The sequence below is a fragment of the Bemisia tabaci genome, chromosome 3, assembly GCF_918797505.1.
Source record: "Bemisia tabaci chromosome 3, PGI_BMITA_v3".
Taxonomy (NCBI): Eukaryota; Metazoa; Arthropoda; class Insecta; order Hemiptera; family Aleyrodidae; genus Bemisia; species Bemisia tabaci.
Genome location: NC_092795.1, coordinates 41072503 through 41091988, shown reverse-complemented (window position 1 = coordinate 41091988; position 19486 = coordinate 41072503). Strand labels below are relative to the sequence as shown.

The following is a 19486-nucleotide window of genomic DNA, read 5'->3' as shown; positions in this document are numbered from 1 at the left end:
TTTGAAAGGAAAGGCGTGCTTGAGGGATTCTACTCTCTTTAATTGAATGCCCAAAATTGTCGAGTTCTGTCTAATTTGTCAAAAGATTGATACCTAATTCTTTCAAAAATATGCTTTCACCTTTATTGATGACATTTGACTTCCCGGAATATGTCACACTCTTCCAGATTTATCACTGTTGCGTCGTACATTTTCACCAATACTCCGGCTCTGGACAAAATTGTGCTATATAAAAATGTACAATAAGTTACCTACCTAATTTTTGATAAGAATTCCCTCTAACTTATCCGTCCAAAACGATAACATTTTGTTGAAAAAGAAATGAAGAGGGGAAATTCGAAATGTTGTAAGCGCCATTAGGCGTTGCTAGGGTTGTGCATTTTGTTTCTCACTATAAAGTAACATATACACCTATGAGTTGTACACTTTTTGTTGGAGAATTTTCTTAAAATTTCGGCCTTAATTTCATCATGAGAGTGCTCATTTTTCAGCTGATCAATTTCAATGAAATGAGCGCAACAACTGCACAATCCAACACCTGACAACACTTACCATTGAATTACCACTCTTCAAATATTACTCAACAATGGAATTAGCAAACGGTAATAATAAATATAAAAATGTTGAGCGTAAAGATTTGGTACTTTTGGGCATTCGTCATTCGTAATTCATGGTTATTTGTTTTCTATGTGCATAAAATAATTATGACATAATCAGCTAAAATACTTTAGAATACCTCTAAGCAAGTATGGATTCGTTGAATTAAGACCAAATATGACCCCCCCCCCCCCCAAAAAAAAAAAAAAAAAAAAAAAAACTTAAAATCATGTTGAATCTTTGCCATCATTATGACTTATTATTCCAGGTAAGAAAATTATGGATTCAAGAAGTTTCTACTCAAATATTGTTAAATGTAGGTATGTTGTTGTATCTTAATTTTGCAATTTTTTTTATTTTTGTCCCTTCGTTTTTTAGTATTTAGTCACTCAACTCGCCAATCGCAAAACGGAACTGCACAAAGTAAATATTTGATCCTCGTTCGCTCAATATAAACCGGGTTTGAAATGAACTGATGGAGCAACTGAGTCAACGGTAGGTAGTTGCGGTAAAAAAAGTCTTTACCGTTGACTCCAGTATGGCGGAACTAGAAGCCAGGCTTAAATGCCGAGAGAACCGCTTTGCGACGAAGGATGCCCTATACTGGAAAAAAAGTCGCTTGGATCTAAAGTCCAGACTCTTAATAATATTGACAAGAAAAAAACTCTTGATTCAATCAGATTTTTCATTGAATCGAAGAGCCGAGCCTCTCGATTTAGGCGGATTTCCTTTTGATTCAAGCAAAAAGTCCGATTGAATCAATAGTATTCTTTCTTGTCAACGTTTTTAAGAGTCTAGACCCTAGATCCAAGCGATTTTTTTTTCCAGTTAGATGATGGGCCGTTTGCTACTCGGCAACAGGGCTGTCACGCCATTCACCAGTAGATGAGAGCCATGGGAAAAGCAGAGAATGAGACGGAAGAAGTGATTGAACACCACGTATCGGTCACGGTTTTTGTTGACTAGATCACTTAATCGTCAGAATTAACCCGCTAACCACAGCAAGTGTCTCTAACGTAAAAGTCAAGATGATGTAACGAGACTCTCAATCTTCCCGCCTCTTACTCTTGCTTTTCGACGGTAGTTTAGCCAGATCAAATTGGAAAAGACATACTTCTTGGCGCGAGGAGATTTCGGGTAGGGTAAGAGATAACATTTAACGAAATTGAGGATGCCTCTTCTAGTTTCGATTTGCTGAAGTGGTTAATGACGAGTGATTTTGATATTTAGGGACTAAAAATAAGCACAATGATAATTAGTCGCACGTTTTTTAACGGTAAAATAAAAACTAACAATTTGGCAACACGTTAATACTTTTACCTAGAAAAATCGTTACGTTATAAGAAATATTTAGTTTCTCACGGGTCATTGATTGACCAAAAAAATGGAAACGGAATGTAAATTTTTAGATTTATCAAATGGTTATGAACAGTGGCGTGGCGTGCTTTGCGATATATCGATATTCCTCCCTTTAAAGCTATGGTAAAGAATCGATTATTAAGGTGTTCGCTGCGAACACCCTGTCTATCGATTCTTTTCCATAGGTTTCAATGGCAGAAAAATCGATATATCGCAAAGCACACCAAGCCACTGGTTATGAAGTGTATTTCAAAGTAACGCTGAATCACCCTGAAGTCAGATTTTGCTCATTAACATACATCTTTTACAAGAATGACTAAACATCTCGGTCACTTCACAAAGCTAAGCAACAAAAAAATTACCCTAAAATGACGAAGACCAATATTGAACTTTTTTTCTCTATAAACTAACTTACTTCACTATGAAAATAAATATTTGCCTTTAATTTAATGTCTATGAACGTAATAATAACTTATTAACTCAGACTACTTGACTAACATTCACATATCACAGTTTTATGTATAAGGCGCCCGAGGAAAATCAGTCTCATTTGTTCAGGTTGAGTCGTGTTTTTATGGGCTCTCCAAATCATGAATCTGGTTGGCCAATATTCTCGACGAAGGAGGAAACCTCCCTGGCGAATCACTGAATGTCAAGCCGTAGGATAAAATCGAAAGTCATTATCATATTTTGCATTTGGCTTCCTAAGCCAAAAACATGTGTATGTCTAAACATACTTTAGTTTTGGTATTCTGACTCCGTGCAAAATGGTTACCTTGCGAAATGATTGTTCGCAAACACATTGGGTAGAAAAAAATGAAGGACATCTCAACCTGAAGACGAGCCTTTTTTTCAGCACCGGGCATTTATAATTTGTTATTTCTAACAGACACAGGAAGGGGTAGATAAAAACAGTTCTCCGGGATATTAAAAACATTACAATAGAAATACCTGTAGATTGATATAGAGGGGTAACCCTCAAATACATTTTAATACAGTTCCGACTTTTAAAAGTACCCCCATTCGTACTCAGCAACTTGTCATTGAGGAATGGCACGCTGAATAAAACAATTCAATCTCTACTCTTTTCTCAGATGAAATAAAAGAACGAGGAAACCTATCTTTTCTGGATAGATCAAACATTATCATATACAACATTAAAACATTTTCTCTCAGTGCTTTTAAGATAATTTTGAGTTTACGTGAGTTAATTAATTATTCTGTGAAAAATTTTTCAACTCACATCGGCTGAATCCAACTAAAACCAATCCATCGAATATTTATCCTTTTAGGAAAAATACTGACGATACCTAACTATTGTGACTCAATATGGATCCGTTTAAAATTTTTTTTTTGTTTTTTTTTTTTTGCAGCCACTCATTTTTCTATAAAACAATATTTTGGGTATCACTTAACAATAAGCATGCATTCATAAGATCAATAAATAACATGAATCATGTTTTATACCTCCATCAAGACGGAATAGCAAGTTACTAAAATTATTTATTGACTTTCCGGAACGCCTCGTCAGTAAACCCACGAATCATTTTAACTCCTATTTAAATAATTGTGAGTAATAGAATAAAAAGCTCTAAGAGAAAAATATATTTTTTAACAATCAATAGTAGAAAATGTTGTATTCTCAATATGAGAGCGACACAGTAGAAAAGATAGGCTCGAAAGATTTTTCCAGTACTGATACTTTCGCAAAAACTTTAAGAACTTTCATATCAGACATTAGTTGCTATTCCTCCTAGGAAATTAAACCTAATTTGGAGGTAACGCAGCAACCAACATGGTGTATATCACCTTTGGCAAAACTCATTTCGAATGGCACTTCATTTAAGGTACAGTGATGGGTAAGAACAACCGTGGGTTCCCCACCTTAGGGGCGAATTTCAGGTTAACAGGCTTCTTGTCTTCCTCGCCGACGTTTAAAAACGTGTTCCAGTCGACGTAAAAGTAGAGACCGTTCGGCCTCAGTGTCGCAGCGGGGAGTTCCTCGTCCGTTGGTGGGTTGCTGGCCACACTAGCTCCTCCAAAAGAATCGGCTAGCTGATCGATGGACGCGGAAGCACTGCTGTCTGTGCCGGACGGTAGCTCGGCCTTCTCGTCATCGCCACGGGTTGTGGAGGTCTCCAACGTTGAGTCACCGGATGTCGAGGACCCCTCTGAGGTAAAAGTGGAGGATGCACCAGATGTGGTAGATGCCCCGGAGGTGGTGGTAACGTCGCCAGAGGTGGTTTCGGTTATGGAGGATGTGGGGCTTGTTTCCGTAACGGTCGTTGAAGATGTGTCGGAATCATTCGATGGCTGCTGTCGCTTGAACTCGGTCTTTTGGTGGTTCTCATAGAGGATCTGCAACTCATGGGATGAGAGAGGGTCTGGCGGGTCCATGACTTGGTTCAGGTTCCCCGATGAAGAGCCGATTGGAGGGACGAAGCTAGGATTTGAGCTTGAGTTCATCATCTCCATCTCGTCGTCATCCTTGGGGTTCTCGGATTCCGTTGCCGAACCATCGTCCAGTTTTACGATCGCCTCCGTTTCGAAGTCCTCCACGCCAGAATTCTCCAGCTCTTCCAAAGCCTTCTCCGGGTCTTTAGGTTCCTCCGTCGGTATATTCTTCGTCACTGCCTTGATGCTCTCGATAGCAGCCGTTTCGTTGCCAGGTTTCTTCTTCTGACGAAGGATCTTCATGATGTAGCTTTCGTGCGTTTGATTCGAAGTCAACACGGTCGTCGTGATGTTATCGATCTTGATTTTCAGCTCATCTTGCGAGAGGTCATTTGTTTTGTTGTCTCTCGAAAGATCCGTGATGGCGTGCCAGAGCTTCTTAATTTTCTTCGCCTCTGTCGAGTCTTTCAAGAGCGCCGTGTGGACAGCGGGATTGAAGACGTGCTGTTTCGACAATTTATTTCCCTTCAGAGCCATCGTCTCCTCGATTAGCCCGAGGTTCTGAAGAACGTCTTTCATGTCATCGGACAGCATGTCTGTGCTGAGGCTGACATTATGAGACGCCTCGTCTGAGGGGTCGTTGAACGAGTCATTCGCTGAGTCTAGCTCAAGACTTGCTAGATCGCTTAGGAATTCATTAGAAGTTTCGTTGTTCAAGTAGTCTCGGTTGAACTGTAGAGCCTTCTGACCCCTGTGAGAGTAGTCAAATTCATGGCTCTTCTTCGCGCTCGAAGACTCAGGCAAGAGACCGAATTGGGAGAGGAAGTCCTTCATGTCACTGCTGAGACCCATGTTATTGGATTTCGGGTTTGCGTCGTCCACAGGGATGGGCTTGAACTTCGAGTAAGATTCCGGATCTACTGAGGGACTCATCGGCTTCAGGTTGAAGAGATTCGACGACAGATCAGGAGTATCGGTAGGTTTCGGAGTTTCTTGAATGATCTTTCCGGTTTCGGGATTCAACAATCCTAGGGATACGAGGATGTTCTTCATCTCTGGCGTGAGTGCATCGGGCGGTACGGACATCGAAAATTCTGTCGTGGTGGATGTTGGGGGCGCGGTTGTCACCTTCATCTTAATCTTCGACGTCTTCGTGGAGCTTGGGAAAGAATCCTCTTCTGCGAATTGGTTCAGAGAGAAGTCCGAGGGTTTGGGCTTGTGGTTGTATTCAGGGCTCTCACTAGGTTTGTGGTTGTAGACCGTCTTCTCGACGGTCTTGTCATTTGGATCAGTCAGAGATATCATTGTAGGATGCGTGAAAACAGGTCTGGCTTGATCGAGTCCGGGCACATTCTCACTGACCCTGATAGCTGTTGAGACAGCCCCCATGCCGAACTTCGTGTCTTGCGGTGGAGAATCAAATGATATGTTTTGTATGAGCTGGAAGTTGTTTTGGAAGTTATCTGCACTCTTGTTCTTCGCACTGAACTTATTGTTCCCAAGATCGAATGCTTGGAGGTTGGTTTTTATGCTGTCTGGCAGTTCGAAGTTCTGGCCCCTCACCTCTGTCGAAGATGGCTGTGGCTGCCTCGTGACGTAGTTCAGGTACATGCCGACGTTCGGTCTCATCGTTGTTACTGGCATGTAAGCTTGCGACTTGGTGAAGGCTTGCGTCGTGGTTCGGATGAGGTCGGACAACGAGAATCGGGAGAAGCCTTTACTGCTTTCGGTCGTGGTGGATGGTCTCCTGCGCCTGGCGGGTTTGTTTGTGGGTTTCTGCGTTCTCTTGTTGTAGGGCTTCGTCGAGGTTTCGAAGCTAGCTGCTTCCGTTTCTTGACCAGGGCGGACAAGTTTAGTCACAGGTGTGATGGAGTAGATATTATCAAGGTTTGTACCGTTGATCTTGACCGGCATAACTAGGAGAAGGTTGTTGTTCTTTTCCTTTCGCTGGTGTACAGCCGGTGGTATGGCGTTCTTTGTGACATCTTGCAAAAGGGCAAGGATCTCACCACGTGTTAGTCGAGGCAGTGAGGAATTTCTAGCAAGGATGGCTTGGACTTCTTCGATTGTTTTGTTGACATCGACCTGCCTCATAGCCTCTGGGAGGAGATTGTTGTCGATCGGTTGTTGGTCATTTGCTGCTGCAACTGTCGAGAACAGAATCAGGAGAGGGAGCAGCAGTTCTTTCGTGGAAATGTAAACCTGCAACAGACCAAAAGAGAGTAATTAATGTCGAGGAAGGACAACACTTGAACAATATAATGAGGAAGAAGGCAGTATACCTATCCATGATGAAGGGCCCAGAAAATCGACTTTTGCATACAAATTAAACGAAGAAATTTTTCTCTTTTCATAAAATTATTGACAATTATTTGCCTTCAAAATTATGTGCTCCCAGCTGTCAAATCCCAATCCCAATTTTCGAATTTTTTTCTTCTTTTTTGTAAATGAGACGCGTATTTTTATTTCAGTGGACTTAATCAATTCTACAGACTTAATTTAATCGAATTAAGAAAGTTAACGCATAACTATTTTACGACGCCAGCGTTTTAAAACTACAAATATTTACATTCATTATGGGTAAATACTATTTCATTATCTTGCACATGAAGACATCCAAACACCTTAATCCTAATCTCAGTTTTAAAACTACGCAGGAACGTACAATTTCTGTATGTACATTGCATCACTTCTGAATTGAGATGGCAAGCTTTAAAATCCACACATATTTCATATCCGTGCGGTAAAAATTGGCGATAGGAGCTGCGTTTCAAAATACCATAGGAGTTCTTATAGCCGACTAAAGAAGGCTATTGAAAATCATATAGCTGGCTGTAGAAAGCGGAGTAAATCATATAGCCGCGCTATACGAAGCTATAAAAAGTATACAGTCGGGCTATAGTTCCTATCGCCGGACTTTACAATTTATCGCCATTGGCTATGAAAGGATATAAGAAATTGTGTAGAAATTCTTGTGCTTCGGAAATCATTAAGTTTGATACGGAACTACTTTTATATTTACAAAAGACACTTTATATTTTCCTTTAATACATTTTTTTCCATCAATTAAAATGGGAATAGTCCGTACAGAGTGTGCAAACATTTCAAAATCATGAGTTGAAAAACGCTGACTCCGCGAGATTAAAAACTTGAGCCTAACACAAAGTCGAGCGGCGACGCACTGGCGCCTACAAACCTAACAGGGATACTTCACGCATTGCGCAATGCGTGAAGTATCTCTGTTAGGTTTTTAGGCGCCAATGCGCGTTTCGCGCTCTCTGCCCGCCCGCCGCGCCGAATCGTGCCACGGCGTCTGAAGCAACTATTTCACACCAGAGGTATTGCACAGTATCATAAGAAATTGAAGGCGCTCCAACATATTAAGAATGACAGGCATCCTTCAGAAGTACGGAGCTTTCCTCGCAAAATAAATCAAGATACTACGGCACAAAAAGAGAGCGGTAGTCCAATAACTAACTAAGTCCTAGTGACCGTATTTAGTAACGTTTAGCATAAACTTTTTCGTCTGGCCGTTGCTTAATCGCCATCGGCTATAAAAGGCTATAAGAAATTGTGCAGCCGGCTACAGGAGCTATTGGAAATCTTACAGCCGGCTTTAGGTCTATAGTATTTTGGAACACACATTCTACTGCCAATTTTTACCAGAGATGAACAACGTTCATCTTCTCAAAGGCATTCATTCAAACTCAAATGATAATACCATAAAATTTAACTGTGTAAAAACCCGAGTTTTGCATAAAAAATAAGAAAAATGAGCCGTTTTGACTTGAGTACCACGCGCCCGCTTTCCTGCTTTTAATATTATGCTGCCAAACATTCGCGATTGCCCTTAGTCCCGGTGTTGGCGGAATAAGTCCCACGCTCCCAATAAGCCGACTGCTGCAGCTGCGTACTTCACTCCGATCACTCGGGCACCAATACTCGACCGACGTCAGCGACATTCAAAGTGACGCAACCGTAGAAAGTTCGTGAATACCTCCACTCCTCCCGCCACCACCCATCGAAGAATCGACGAAGAGTGAGTTGATGATTTCGGAGCATTAGTGCAGGAATCGGCAGCGATTTTGGGATTTTAAGTGATCTGGCCGACGACCAAGGGAAGAGCCAGGATGTGAACTCGCATTCGCGCAACATGAATCAGTGACTTACTCCAAGTCAGATCTTGTTGCCAGCTTGCACGTGTTACCTTATGAATGTTTACCCGTGCTGAGGGAAAAAACCATGTTTGAAATTATCATTTTAAAGGTGTTCAGCGTTGGCTTTTAATTCATAGCAGTCCCAGTCAATAATGGTGTGTTATTTTACCAAATGATTTTACTAACTTAACGGTAAAATTACTTTAATAAAAAGGTAGGTAAAATTACCAATCTTATTGATCATGGTTACTATTAATCAACAGTTCATGCGAAGCACCACTTTTACGATAATTTTAACTTAGCATATATAGGTTTTTTTTTTCAAATTGCGCAATTTGGGAGTATTTCTTGTAAGAATAATTTGAAATGATGACACTAAAAATAAATGAATGAATTTTGGTGTTTGAGTAAAAATTGTGTTCTTACTCAAGCAATATTTCTCAATTTATCTTTTCTCCTTCTTTCCTTGCCAAATTGTGGTCCAAACTATCAGTAGATAATGAGTGCGCCACAAGTACTGTGAATGATGAATCGAGTCAATATATGAACGTTTAAACATTACATGCCACAATTAGGTAGAGGGGCAGTGTCTGCGTCACGGTAATTTATGGGAGGGGGTGGGGTACGGAGTCTAGACCAAGTCCATCGTTACGTGAGGAGCAAAATTTATAAAGTTTCCCATTTTTTAAGTGAAATATATAATTGACTCATATTTCGTCGAAAAACAAATGAGATGACGGAGAGGAGGGGAGGGGTCTGGTCTATCAAAGAAAGAAGGTCGACAGATGATGTGATAATTTACCTAAATAAATACTCCAATACCAATGTTCAAAGTTTCCTTCTGTAATTTTAAATAATTGAATAATTATTGGACGACAGTACCATCCGTCAACAAATGAATCAGTGAGAACGGAAACACACCAACTCGGTACCTTGAAAATGCTCCTTTTTCACTGAGGACGGACAATTTTCATAAGGGTCATTGAAGTTACCGTATCTGTTCCAACTTGGACATTCAAAATTTCCTTAAGTACTTGCTTTTAGGCACCAAAAATCTTTTTCTTAGACTAACTTCTTCACGTACTATACAGTTTTGTGTGTGTATTGATTATTTTCATTTTTTCAAGTTGGTGTGTTTTCGTTCTCACTGATTCAAATGTGTTCTGCGTTCACCACTTCGAAGCAAACATGAACATCATTGAGCATCGTTTGATCTTAAAATTTTGATCAAACCTAACGCTCGTGATCGGAAACTGAAGAACGTGAAATCGCTAAAAAATGAGAAAATTTAAATGGCAAGAGAATGATCCTCAGTGGGAAGTACCGTCATGCATACCTCTATCAAGTTTAATTGAGCAACATGATGTCATTGATTTCTGAGACTGCATGGTGTGCAGGCAAAAAAGGCATAAGCGTAAAGTAGAGAGGAAAAGAGAGGGCTGGCTGGAAGGAAGAGAGAGGAGTGAAAAGAGGGGGCATGACTGGGGGAGAGGAGCACTTTCACTAACGAGGACATCGACACATCACGTCTTCATCGCGTTGCGTTGACAAAATGCGTAACAAATGATTTACAGCGTCACGCAATAAACGTCGTGACATCGCCGAGCACGGAAACATTAAAAACATTTAGGATTAAAAGCATTTTCCGCATGACTGTGAGAGCAATGTCTTTGGTTAAAGTAATCGAAAGTCTACACGAAATCCGGCGAAACAAAATTTCCGGGGAGTTATCATGAGAGTTGCAGCAACGTCTTGAAACTAGTCACACGCATTATCATTAGTAGAGATATTAGAGCACCTCAACTAAAGATATTACCAGTACTATAGGTACCGGCACCACGACTATAGGTATATCGGTATTTTTATAAAGGCTCGGGTGAGGAGCCGAAACGTCCTGCATTTTGTGTTTATTGATTTCAGCATTGTTTCCCACTGATTTTTTGTGTTATTTTTATATATATATCTCATACCACAATATCATTAATTAAAATCCTATATCTTAAAACCACAGGGAAGGCTTGTGGAGGGCATAGTGCGTGTATCTGAGTGACATTGCTTGGTTGGTATGGGAAATACGTGCCGTATGCCGCAGCAGCACAACTAAATTTGTTTTCACGACGATATTCTTATAATATTTTGTGCATGTATATTAAATGCATCAGTTTTTACTGGTTTATTAAGAAAAAACATGAACAATACAACCTAATTGTAGTTAAATTTTACATGAACAGTTAATTCTCTTAAAAGCCATTTTGTGTTGCAGGACTCAGATGACCAGTATTCGGCAACCATGTGAAAGTCATCATGAAACACCGGAGTCATCAGGCGCGAAAATAATTCCGTGGAAAAAGGAGATATTGAACACTGGCCGGTTAAATTCTCGGCCCATAAATAATTAAATGTCACGGTTATGATTCGGCCGGTCGGTAATGACCCACTCTTCCTCGTTAAAACTTAGGCGTTATAATTTCTTCTTCTCTGATTGAATTCGGGCATTAAGCCTCGGAACGCTTTAATGAAGTGCTTAACGCTCTGAATCTGACCATCTACGGGGAAAAGAACCTTAGTCTACAGGGGCTAAATTTTCGGTGATTCGGGTTTTGTTCGAATGGTGAACGGTGATGCAACAAGACAGTCCCGTTGATAGCTTTTCTTCTGATGATGAGAGCGGAGATTTTTAAACACCACATACGAGATACTTGGTTTGGTAGTTTTACCGTCGGTACGCTTTAATTTATGAGGAAAGTCAAATGGGACGTCCTTTGGGAAAGACAGGGGCCTTAAGGTCTTCCCTCATTGTGAGGAAAATGTTTTAGGGAGCCTCCGTCAATTGGACGTGTACACACTGAAAGGTTAATGCACGAATGAACTTAATCAAGCAAAACTGTAGATGCAGGATTCGCCTCATATATTCTTCGGTTTTATTTATTTTTGTTCATGATTCTACCTAGTACCAGTACGTACAATGTTGATCAATTCAGCAGCATTTTAAGAGACTCTCTTACGGAGAAACAAACTTCGTGTGCGGGACCCGAAGTTGAGGTCATATGTTTCTCTGAAGTTTTCGGATCTTGCGTCCGAAAACTTGAGGTCCCGTTGCCGAAGTTCGGGTCAAACATCTGAAGTACTTTGTTATATACCGAAGGGTTCGGGTCACACATTTGAAATTCGCCGGTACAATCCGAAGTATTTCAGACATTTGACACGAACCTCGGCTGCTGGACCTCGAGTTTTCGGACGGAGATCCGAAAACTTCAGAGATTCATAAGACCTCAACTTTGGGTCCCATGCACGAAGTTTTTTTCTCCGTGCAGAAGTTTTTCCTCCCTTCCTCGTGGAGCCAAGTTCATGACCCGTCCTTGCCCCCTGCCCCCTTTTTCTCCTTCGCCCCTCCCCGTTCTATCCTAAGATTTGATTGCACTTGAAGAAATCCAATAGTTTATTAAACACAAACCCTGTATTTATATGAAATGTAAGCTCAAAGCCGAGATGAACACTTATTTCCTCGGTAGGACTGTACATTAGATTCCGTTCCGTTGTATCAAAAAATTTTCGGAGAAAAAAATGATCCTTTCGTTACAGGGACCAACTTCACCACCAAAAATTTCTAAAAAAAAAAAAAAAAAATGCAATGACACCCCTGATTTCAGATCGTTCCCAATCAGAACCCATGAATTTCTCAGAAAATCAATACTCTTTCGAGCAATCCAACACGATGTACACAGCCGTGCTAAGGAAAAACGCCGTACAAACATTCGAAAGTTGCCAAATTTCCTCCGATAAAATATGTATTTTCAAGAAGATTTATGAATATTTCCCCTCGAAATCGTCAGGAAAAGGTGTAATTATGAAACAAATAATTTTAAAAACTGGAAGAAACATAATCATAAGTATTCTCGAAAATATGTTTTTAATCAAAGGAAATTTGGCAACGCTTGAAGGTTCATACGGCGTTCTTCCTTAGCACGGCAGAACGCTGGATGGCTTCCGGGCCGGGCGGCGGCAACGTGGCAAGATTACACGGGCGCACTTGGAAGAAAGTAAAACAATGGGGAGAAAGTGAGAGCGAGCGGGGCCTCAAGGCCCCTGACCGCGCAGGGCCCACCGACACCGACGCCCGCCGCCACCGTTCAGGTACGAAGACGCCGGCCGGGGTTCACGCGATAAGCCCCGACTCCCCGACCCGGCCAGACGCGGCGGCAGACAACACCCCCCCCCCCCCCCGCTCGGGATCCCGGGAATCAGCTGCAAGGCCGAAAAGCTCGTAAGTGAAGCGAAGGACAATTACCGCCACGTAACGTTCTGGTGATTGCCCTCTGGAGTCGAAAATGATGATGTAAATGGTGCACAGGAGGCTCCGATGGTGGGTTTCATAACGCATGGGTTGGTGACCACTGGCTTCTCTCGCACCATTGAGTAGATGTCGTAATCTGAGTTTTCCTGCGTCTCTAATGGAAAGCCCACATAAAATGAGACGGTGGGTCCCATGGAGACTAATGGTAAAGACAGACCCTCCACTAGCCTCTTGGCGTCAGGTGAAAACTGTTACTCTCGGGGATTCAACATATCCTTATCTGGAGATCCTTAATGGAGATCTTTATGCAGGATACCACGATCAAAATTGTGGTGGTCCTGGATAGGAGGGTTTGGCAACCTTTGATGTCCATAAACTGGTGCACTTTGTATCAGCCTTTTCATAGTAGAGGTCTGGACTGAAAAGTTTTGTCTGAGTCTAATGCACAACATCAGTTTCAAAACTGAGTAAACGTGTTTAACTACGTAGTTTGGATACGTTTCATGGCGGTAAGTAAGTGAAAATGAATTTTCTATAATTTAAAATCATGTGCATACAACATCCTCCGTATTTGCTTACCGGGAGAGTTCCATAATGCTTCAGACGGCTGAACTCGTCAAAAATAGATCTTGCAGTAGCCATACTCTTTCTGCTGGGATACTCCATTACTCTATTCTTTACTGTCCCTAAATTTACGTCCTGCCTCTCTTTTGCATTCAAGGTCATAAAAACAATTTAAAAAGGACGTCATTAAAAAGGTCAAAACTCATTTTACCTTATCAGATCCCCCGGTTTTGTCGAACTTTAAATCGATATTACGCCTACTTTTCTATCCTATCGTTGAAGTCTCCAAGAGATAATGCATTAGTTTACTTCAGGGCCATTCATTTGCAATTAATACCATGTCTTTAGGGAGAAATACTTTGTAAAAAAGATGCATTAGATTACCTAGAATTCCTAGAACTAGGGATTACGCCCCTGAGCCCCTAACTTCCTTAGCGCTTCGTGCCTTTAGACAATATGCGTTACGTGTTACTCATATGATTTCATGATACTGAGTGTGATTTAATTTAAACCTCATTAAAAGTCTAAAACTCTTTTCACGTCATCAGATCACAGGATTTTGTCCAATCTAAATTTAAATCATTGCGCCAACTTTTCTATCCTTTCGTTGAAGTCTCCAAGGTGTAATGCATTAATTAAGTCCAGATCATTCAACTGCAATGTAATGGATATTTATGTCTTCACAGAGAAATCATCTGTACAATTTAGGATGCATTTAGCATACATATGATGTCTTGCATAGGGGGTGCGCTCCCAGACCACTTCTCAGTTCAACCCCCAAAAGCACGTCGCGTCGCAGTCGTTTTGCTTTATACGCGTTGCTCTTATAATTTTATATCACATGCTCCGTGATATATTACGTGAACTAGTGAATTACAAGTTTTCGTCTAAAATGATTTTTCACCCACAGACTTGAAGACTATTATCAGGCTCCTTTTCTTTCTTCAAAGCTCAAAATTTCATTTTAATCCAATTATAACTCTGGTATAGTTTGACATTACTCAGGGCGTGTTTTTTGTCACAATGTTTGGAAATTGCTCCTCTACACTGTAGTATCGATAGCTCTATGAGGGTTTGCCGACTGAAGTCCCTCTTTCCGCGAAAATGTACGTATTTGAAGCACTATTTCAATTACTTTTATGTAATTTTTACGAATATGAAGCCATTGCCAGGTATTTTTTCCCCAAAAGAGAGCTTTCGGTGAAAATTGGAGACGACGGAAAGACGAAACTTGGCGCCACGGGCCAAAGCGAGCACGGAAATCGGAGTCGGTGAGCTTAGAAAGCGGAAACTATCGAGTCGACGTCGGACGAGTCCGGGCTAGACGAACGATCAGCTGATCGCAAGGTCCCGATCATGGGTGGGAGGGGAGGGACCGAGGGCGGGACGCATGAATGGCAGCCTTACATGAGTGTAGTACGCGAGTACTCGGGACAGTCATTCAATCTTGTCTCGTCTCCATTGCTGCCATATTGAATGGAATATTGTGCGCGTACACTGGAAAAAAACACATTGGATCTAAAGTCCAGAATCTTAAAAACATCGACAAGAAAAAGTACTCCTGATTCAATCAGAATCTACCTCAAGTCAAGAACCAAGCCTCATAATTTAAGCGGATTTCATTTTGATTCAAGCAAAAATCCGATTGACTCAAGAGTATTTTTTCTTGTCAATGTTTTCAAGAGTCTGGACTCTAAATCTAATGTGTTTTTCTTTCCAGTGTGCTGCCTCGAGTTAGGTTAGGTTTTTGAGGCAAGAAATTTTGCTGAATGAATGCGCGACTTATCTTCCATCCTTAGAATTGTATTTCAGTCAACTTTTCGGTTAGCTCAGCTGAATTGTTTTTGGCGTGACTTTTTTTTCATATGTCTCTCTACATTTTCATCCGGGGTAGCTTTAGACCTTTCGCAAGAGCTGACGAGCCCCCCTTTGGAGCTGTTAGAGAGTTTTAACCTTCTTCGGTAAAATGTCTTTGTGTGACTCTGTGGATCCTTTTGATGAGGTGCCTTTTTGGCCCCTCCTCATACAAAAAGTTCATAGCTCCCCCAAGTTGATCAAATTATTAAATTTATACCAAAAAATGCAACAGATGTCCAAAGAGGTTGAAAAGAGGTAAACAAAAAAACCTCTCTGTGAATCCTCCGGAGCAAAAGTGATTGACATTTTAAATTTTTGCACTTCAACGAAAGTAGCGCAAAATATGACAACAACAAAACCGTTATGGTCTGTTTCAAGCACGGATGCCCATGTAATTTGCTATTAGATGTTCCCACGTGTTATCCATCACTGCCATAGAGTAAACTAGTGGTTAGACAGTCGATCGGAAGAGTTATACAATAGAAAAGACGCCACGATGCGGTCGTGCCATTTGTATTGAGACCGCCTCTAAAAATGAAGCTCATGATACAACCATCGTTGTCTCGACGACGTTCAAGAGGAGATGGTTTGATGGTCAAGTTTATAAGCAGACGTCGTTAATGCCAGTTAGAAAGGAGCTCATGCATGCATACTTAATAAATGAGCGTTAAATGAATATAGCGTTACAGTATAAATTAATGGTCCTATCTTTGGTTTTTTACCCACTCGCCCGTCAAATGCAAATTGTTAGGCTAAAAGGAATAATGCAAATAATTCAAATTTCTAGGCAGTATTTCATCCAATGTCACAAATTTCTTAATCTTTATTTCATTCATTTTTTGAGTCGATAGGGATAATACATCACATAACACACTCCTCAATCACGCAGTCGCATTCACAAACTTACTAAAATTATTGGATGTCAAACACTTTTTCGGAGACAATGTCAGAAAACTGATGAAAATATTTATTTTTAAATCCATTTTTATCTAAGAAAAATAACGAATAAAAACTATTAATGATGAAAAATTTGTGCATGAAACTTAAAATTTCAATACTTGATAATTTCAATAAAATTGTTTTTATTTATTCACCTTAATTATCAACAAAACGTTCAATCCAACGAACCGAAATTTCGCTTTCACAAACCGAACTGTCCAATCGTCTTGAAACTCTGAAGCTCTTACTCTTCGCACGAAAGCGTTTTTTTTCCAGCGTGTGAGCATATTCATCACATGGATAAGTTAGGTTACACAATTTTTGCTTGATTTTTGCTGTGGTATTAATTTCCTGAATTTTTAAATTACAACCAGCTGTTTAAGTGCCTCACAATTTTTCAAATGGGCCTGCCTCTTAATCGACCACTTGCCATCAACGGTGAGATAATATATTTTACAGTACACACATTACAGTATTTTCTACTCACTTAAAAACCTCCTCCCTTTTGCGATTTCCCCTCCTACACTCGCATATTTTGCTCGCCCAAAACACCTCACCTTTCTTGCTCAAATTCGTAGGTTTTCGAGTCTCCTCGCCCAATCATTTTGCTACCTGCAAACCTGCTGAAGTCCTATTAGAAACTAATGCGGATATTTCAATCACATGAAATAGTTTCTTGTGCGAAGTTCAGGTTTTTTTTTAGCCAGCTGGCATCGTTGAAACGACCCACAAACGTGCGGTCATATAAAATCTCAGGTTAGTTTATCACGAACTTTTTTCTTTTTTATTTTTATACAAAAAGCAACCGGGAGGCACCGTTAGAGTCAACTCGTTAGCAAGGCTTACATAGATGTCGCGCGAATGCAACCGCGTTCGTCCTACAAATCCCGAAATGCTGTTTGAATTATTTATCATCGACAGCTTTTATTGATCACGCGTGCACGATCGAGACCAAGACTTCAACGGGCAGGATTAACATCATGATGCAAAATAAAAATTATCCTTAACCCTTGATAAAGAAGAAAACTCTGATAAATATTTCGAAGGCCCTAAAATATGCATTAAATTCGATGGTGATGGGAGTGAAGGGATCCCTGCAAAATTAGCAGCGACCAGAGATGCAAAATAAAATTTCATTTCGCTGAGAAAATTTCACAAAATACCATGGAATTTCGCATTTTTGACTGCGATGCACTTTAAAACACTCAAAAGGTAAAGGTGTGCCTACTCTGAAAACTTTTTTGAAATACAGGGTAATTCAAGTCACGCACCACTGGCCCTAATTTTAATTTCTAATTAAGATATCGACTTGCGGTTTGTGACGTTTTTCCTCATATTGAGGGGTAGACTCTTTAGGTACTTTCAAGTTTTTGACTTTCTCAGGGGGAGAAGGCGGGGGGCGACTAAAATTTTCAAATGGCCACCCCCCTGCATGGCCAGTGGTAGGTGACTTTTGAATAACCCCGTATACAACACGAGGCTGCATTTTAGGTCCGTCACGCCCTTCAAAATTACCCACTCAAGTGCATACGCATTTTAACATATAGGAATGGGCCCTTCTTCGCCCAAAACTTTGCAGTATGATTCATAAGAACAGAAAAGTGAATGGAACTTATCTCGCGCCTGAAAAACTGAGTTCCTTGAGCAAATGTAAAGCGTAGGAATAAATCGAATTTGAGATAGGTATCCACGTGACCAAAGCCTAACCGTGCAGGACACAAATTCTGGAACACCCGGTAGGAACATGCATGATGTATCCTCTGAAATGACCAATGGGAAATCAGGACCCAAAAATGTGGACGTGACTTGTAAGAGAAGTCCAATGTCGGATGCAGCCCCTTCCCATACCTCCTTCAAATCATTACTCGTTATCCGAACAGCTGAGTCTTTCGACGTTGTCAGGTTGCAGGTTCCGTCTCTGTGAAAGGGATGACCTAGCAGAGTGCTTTAAGTAGCGAAAGTTCAGGGAGCATGCTTCAATCGTCAAAACAAAAAAGTAACTTAGATGGAACCGTTAACAAATTAGGTTTTTGAAATCATCCATTAAAATGACAAAGCTAATGAGTTTGATACGCAGAATATCGCAAAACATTAACCGAGACACAAATGAACTTAGAAAATGTAAAGTTATCTTCGGAACTAGCTTCCACTCCAGATTCGATGAAGTGAGGGAGAATAGAAAAGAAAGCTGCTTTTCTTTATCGCAAAAAACGTAAAACATGACCTATAGTAAGACTGTACGTTGATGTATTTCTTTTTAAAAGATGACTCGGAAGATACCAATTTGATAACAAGCAATTTCACAAAGAAATTTTGATCCATATCGACCTCTCATCTCCTTTATAGAATCAAATTTTACAGTAGGTCTATGAGTGGGTTTAATCTTACCATGGCTTCAATAATACGAGCTACATCATAAATCTATTAACTTGTGACAATTCAATTGAAATTTAGTTGTAATTGGAACATGATTTAACGTATAAAATAAATCAGCAGGCCCCGTCTAACAGCTTCACTTTAAGAATTAATGTAAGAACAATGACGATCTTCGAAGTCATTAAGATTCCATGGAACAGAATACGGATTTCATTGAAAATGATTTTTTAAAATTTTCTTCGAGTACATTCGCAATCTAGGAGATGTAGCTAAAAATGGCCGAGTATAATTATTCTTGCTAGATAAATTGCACATAAAATATTTTTTAACTTAAATTGTTTTATAAAGTTTTTTACTGTATACTTGTATTATGCCTCTGATGGTCTTTCATATTGTGCATCTTGAGCAAAATGTAGCATACTTAAACAATTTCCTTTTAAGGCGTATGAGAATACAATAAATACAAACGCATTAAAGAATGCACTAACGCCGAAATCAAAAACGCACTCTGAAATAAGTGGAACACGTAGCAAATACTTTGCCTCCTTAATAACGGGATTCAAGGATTACTGATGTTAAGTATGAGGATACGCAATGCGGCAGCAAGAGCGGCAACAGCTTGGGTGTTGACCCCAAGTTTTTTTCTTTCTAAAATGAAGTATCAGTCTGTAAATCAGGTAACTTATACAAAGAAAAGACCTTGGGTTTAAGTGACCCAGATTCCTTGAACTGTAAATATAGAGCTCGGCTCTTGCTGTAGAAGGAGGATAAAACATGGTGGGTAAAAAATCAGCTCAGGCAAGCCGGCAGACTTTTGTTACATGTGAGTGTAAGCTGATTTATGTTTCGAGGCAGGTGTTTCAACGAAAAACACCTCGAATGAGCAAACTTATTGAGGACTGATTGTGAGTCATGCGATGATACACAACTAGAACTTCGTAAAGCAAGG

At 40.3% G+C, this 19486-nt stretch overlaps 1 protein-coding gene across 1 annotated transcript in view; it reads right to left on the bottom strand.

The window, feature by feature from the left end:
* Positions 1-811: 811 nt before the first annotated feature.
* The window catches only part of LOC109032389 (uncharacterized), a 42223-nt gene continuing 23548 nt past the window's right edge, over positions 812-19486 (bottom strand). Inside the window, exon 2 of the mRNA XM_019044484.2 lies at positions 812-6552. Coding sequence (XP_018900029.2) covers positions 3799-6552 — 2754 coding nt within the window. The 3' untranslated portion in view covers positions 812-3798. The remainder of the gene's footprint in view (positions 6553-19486) is intronic.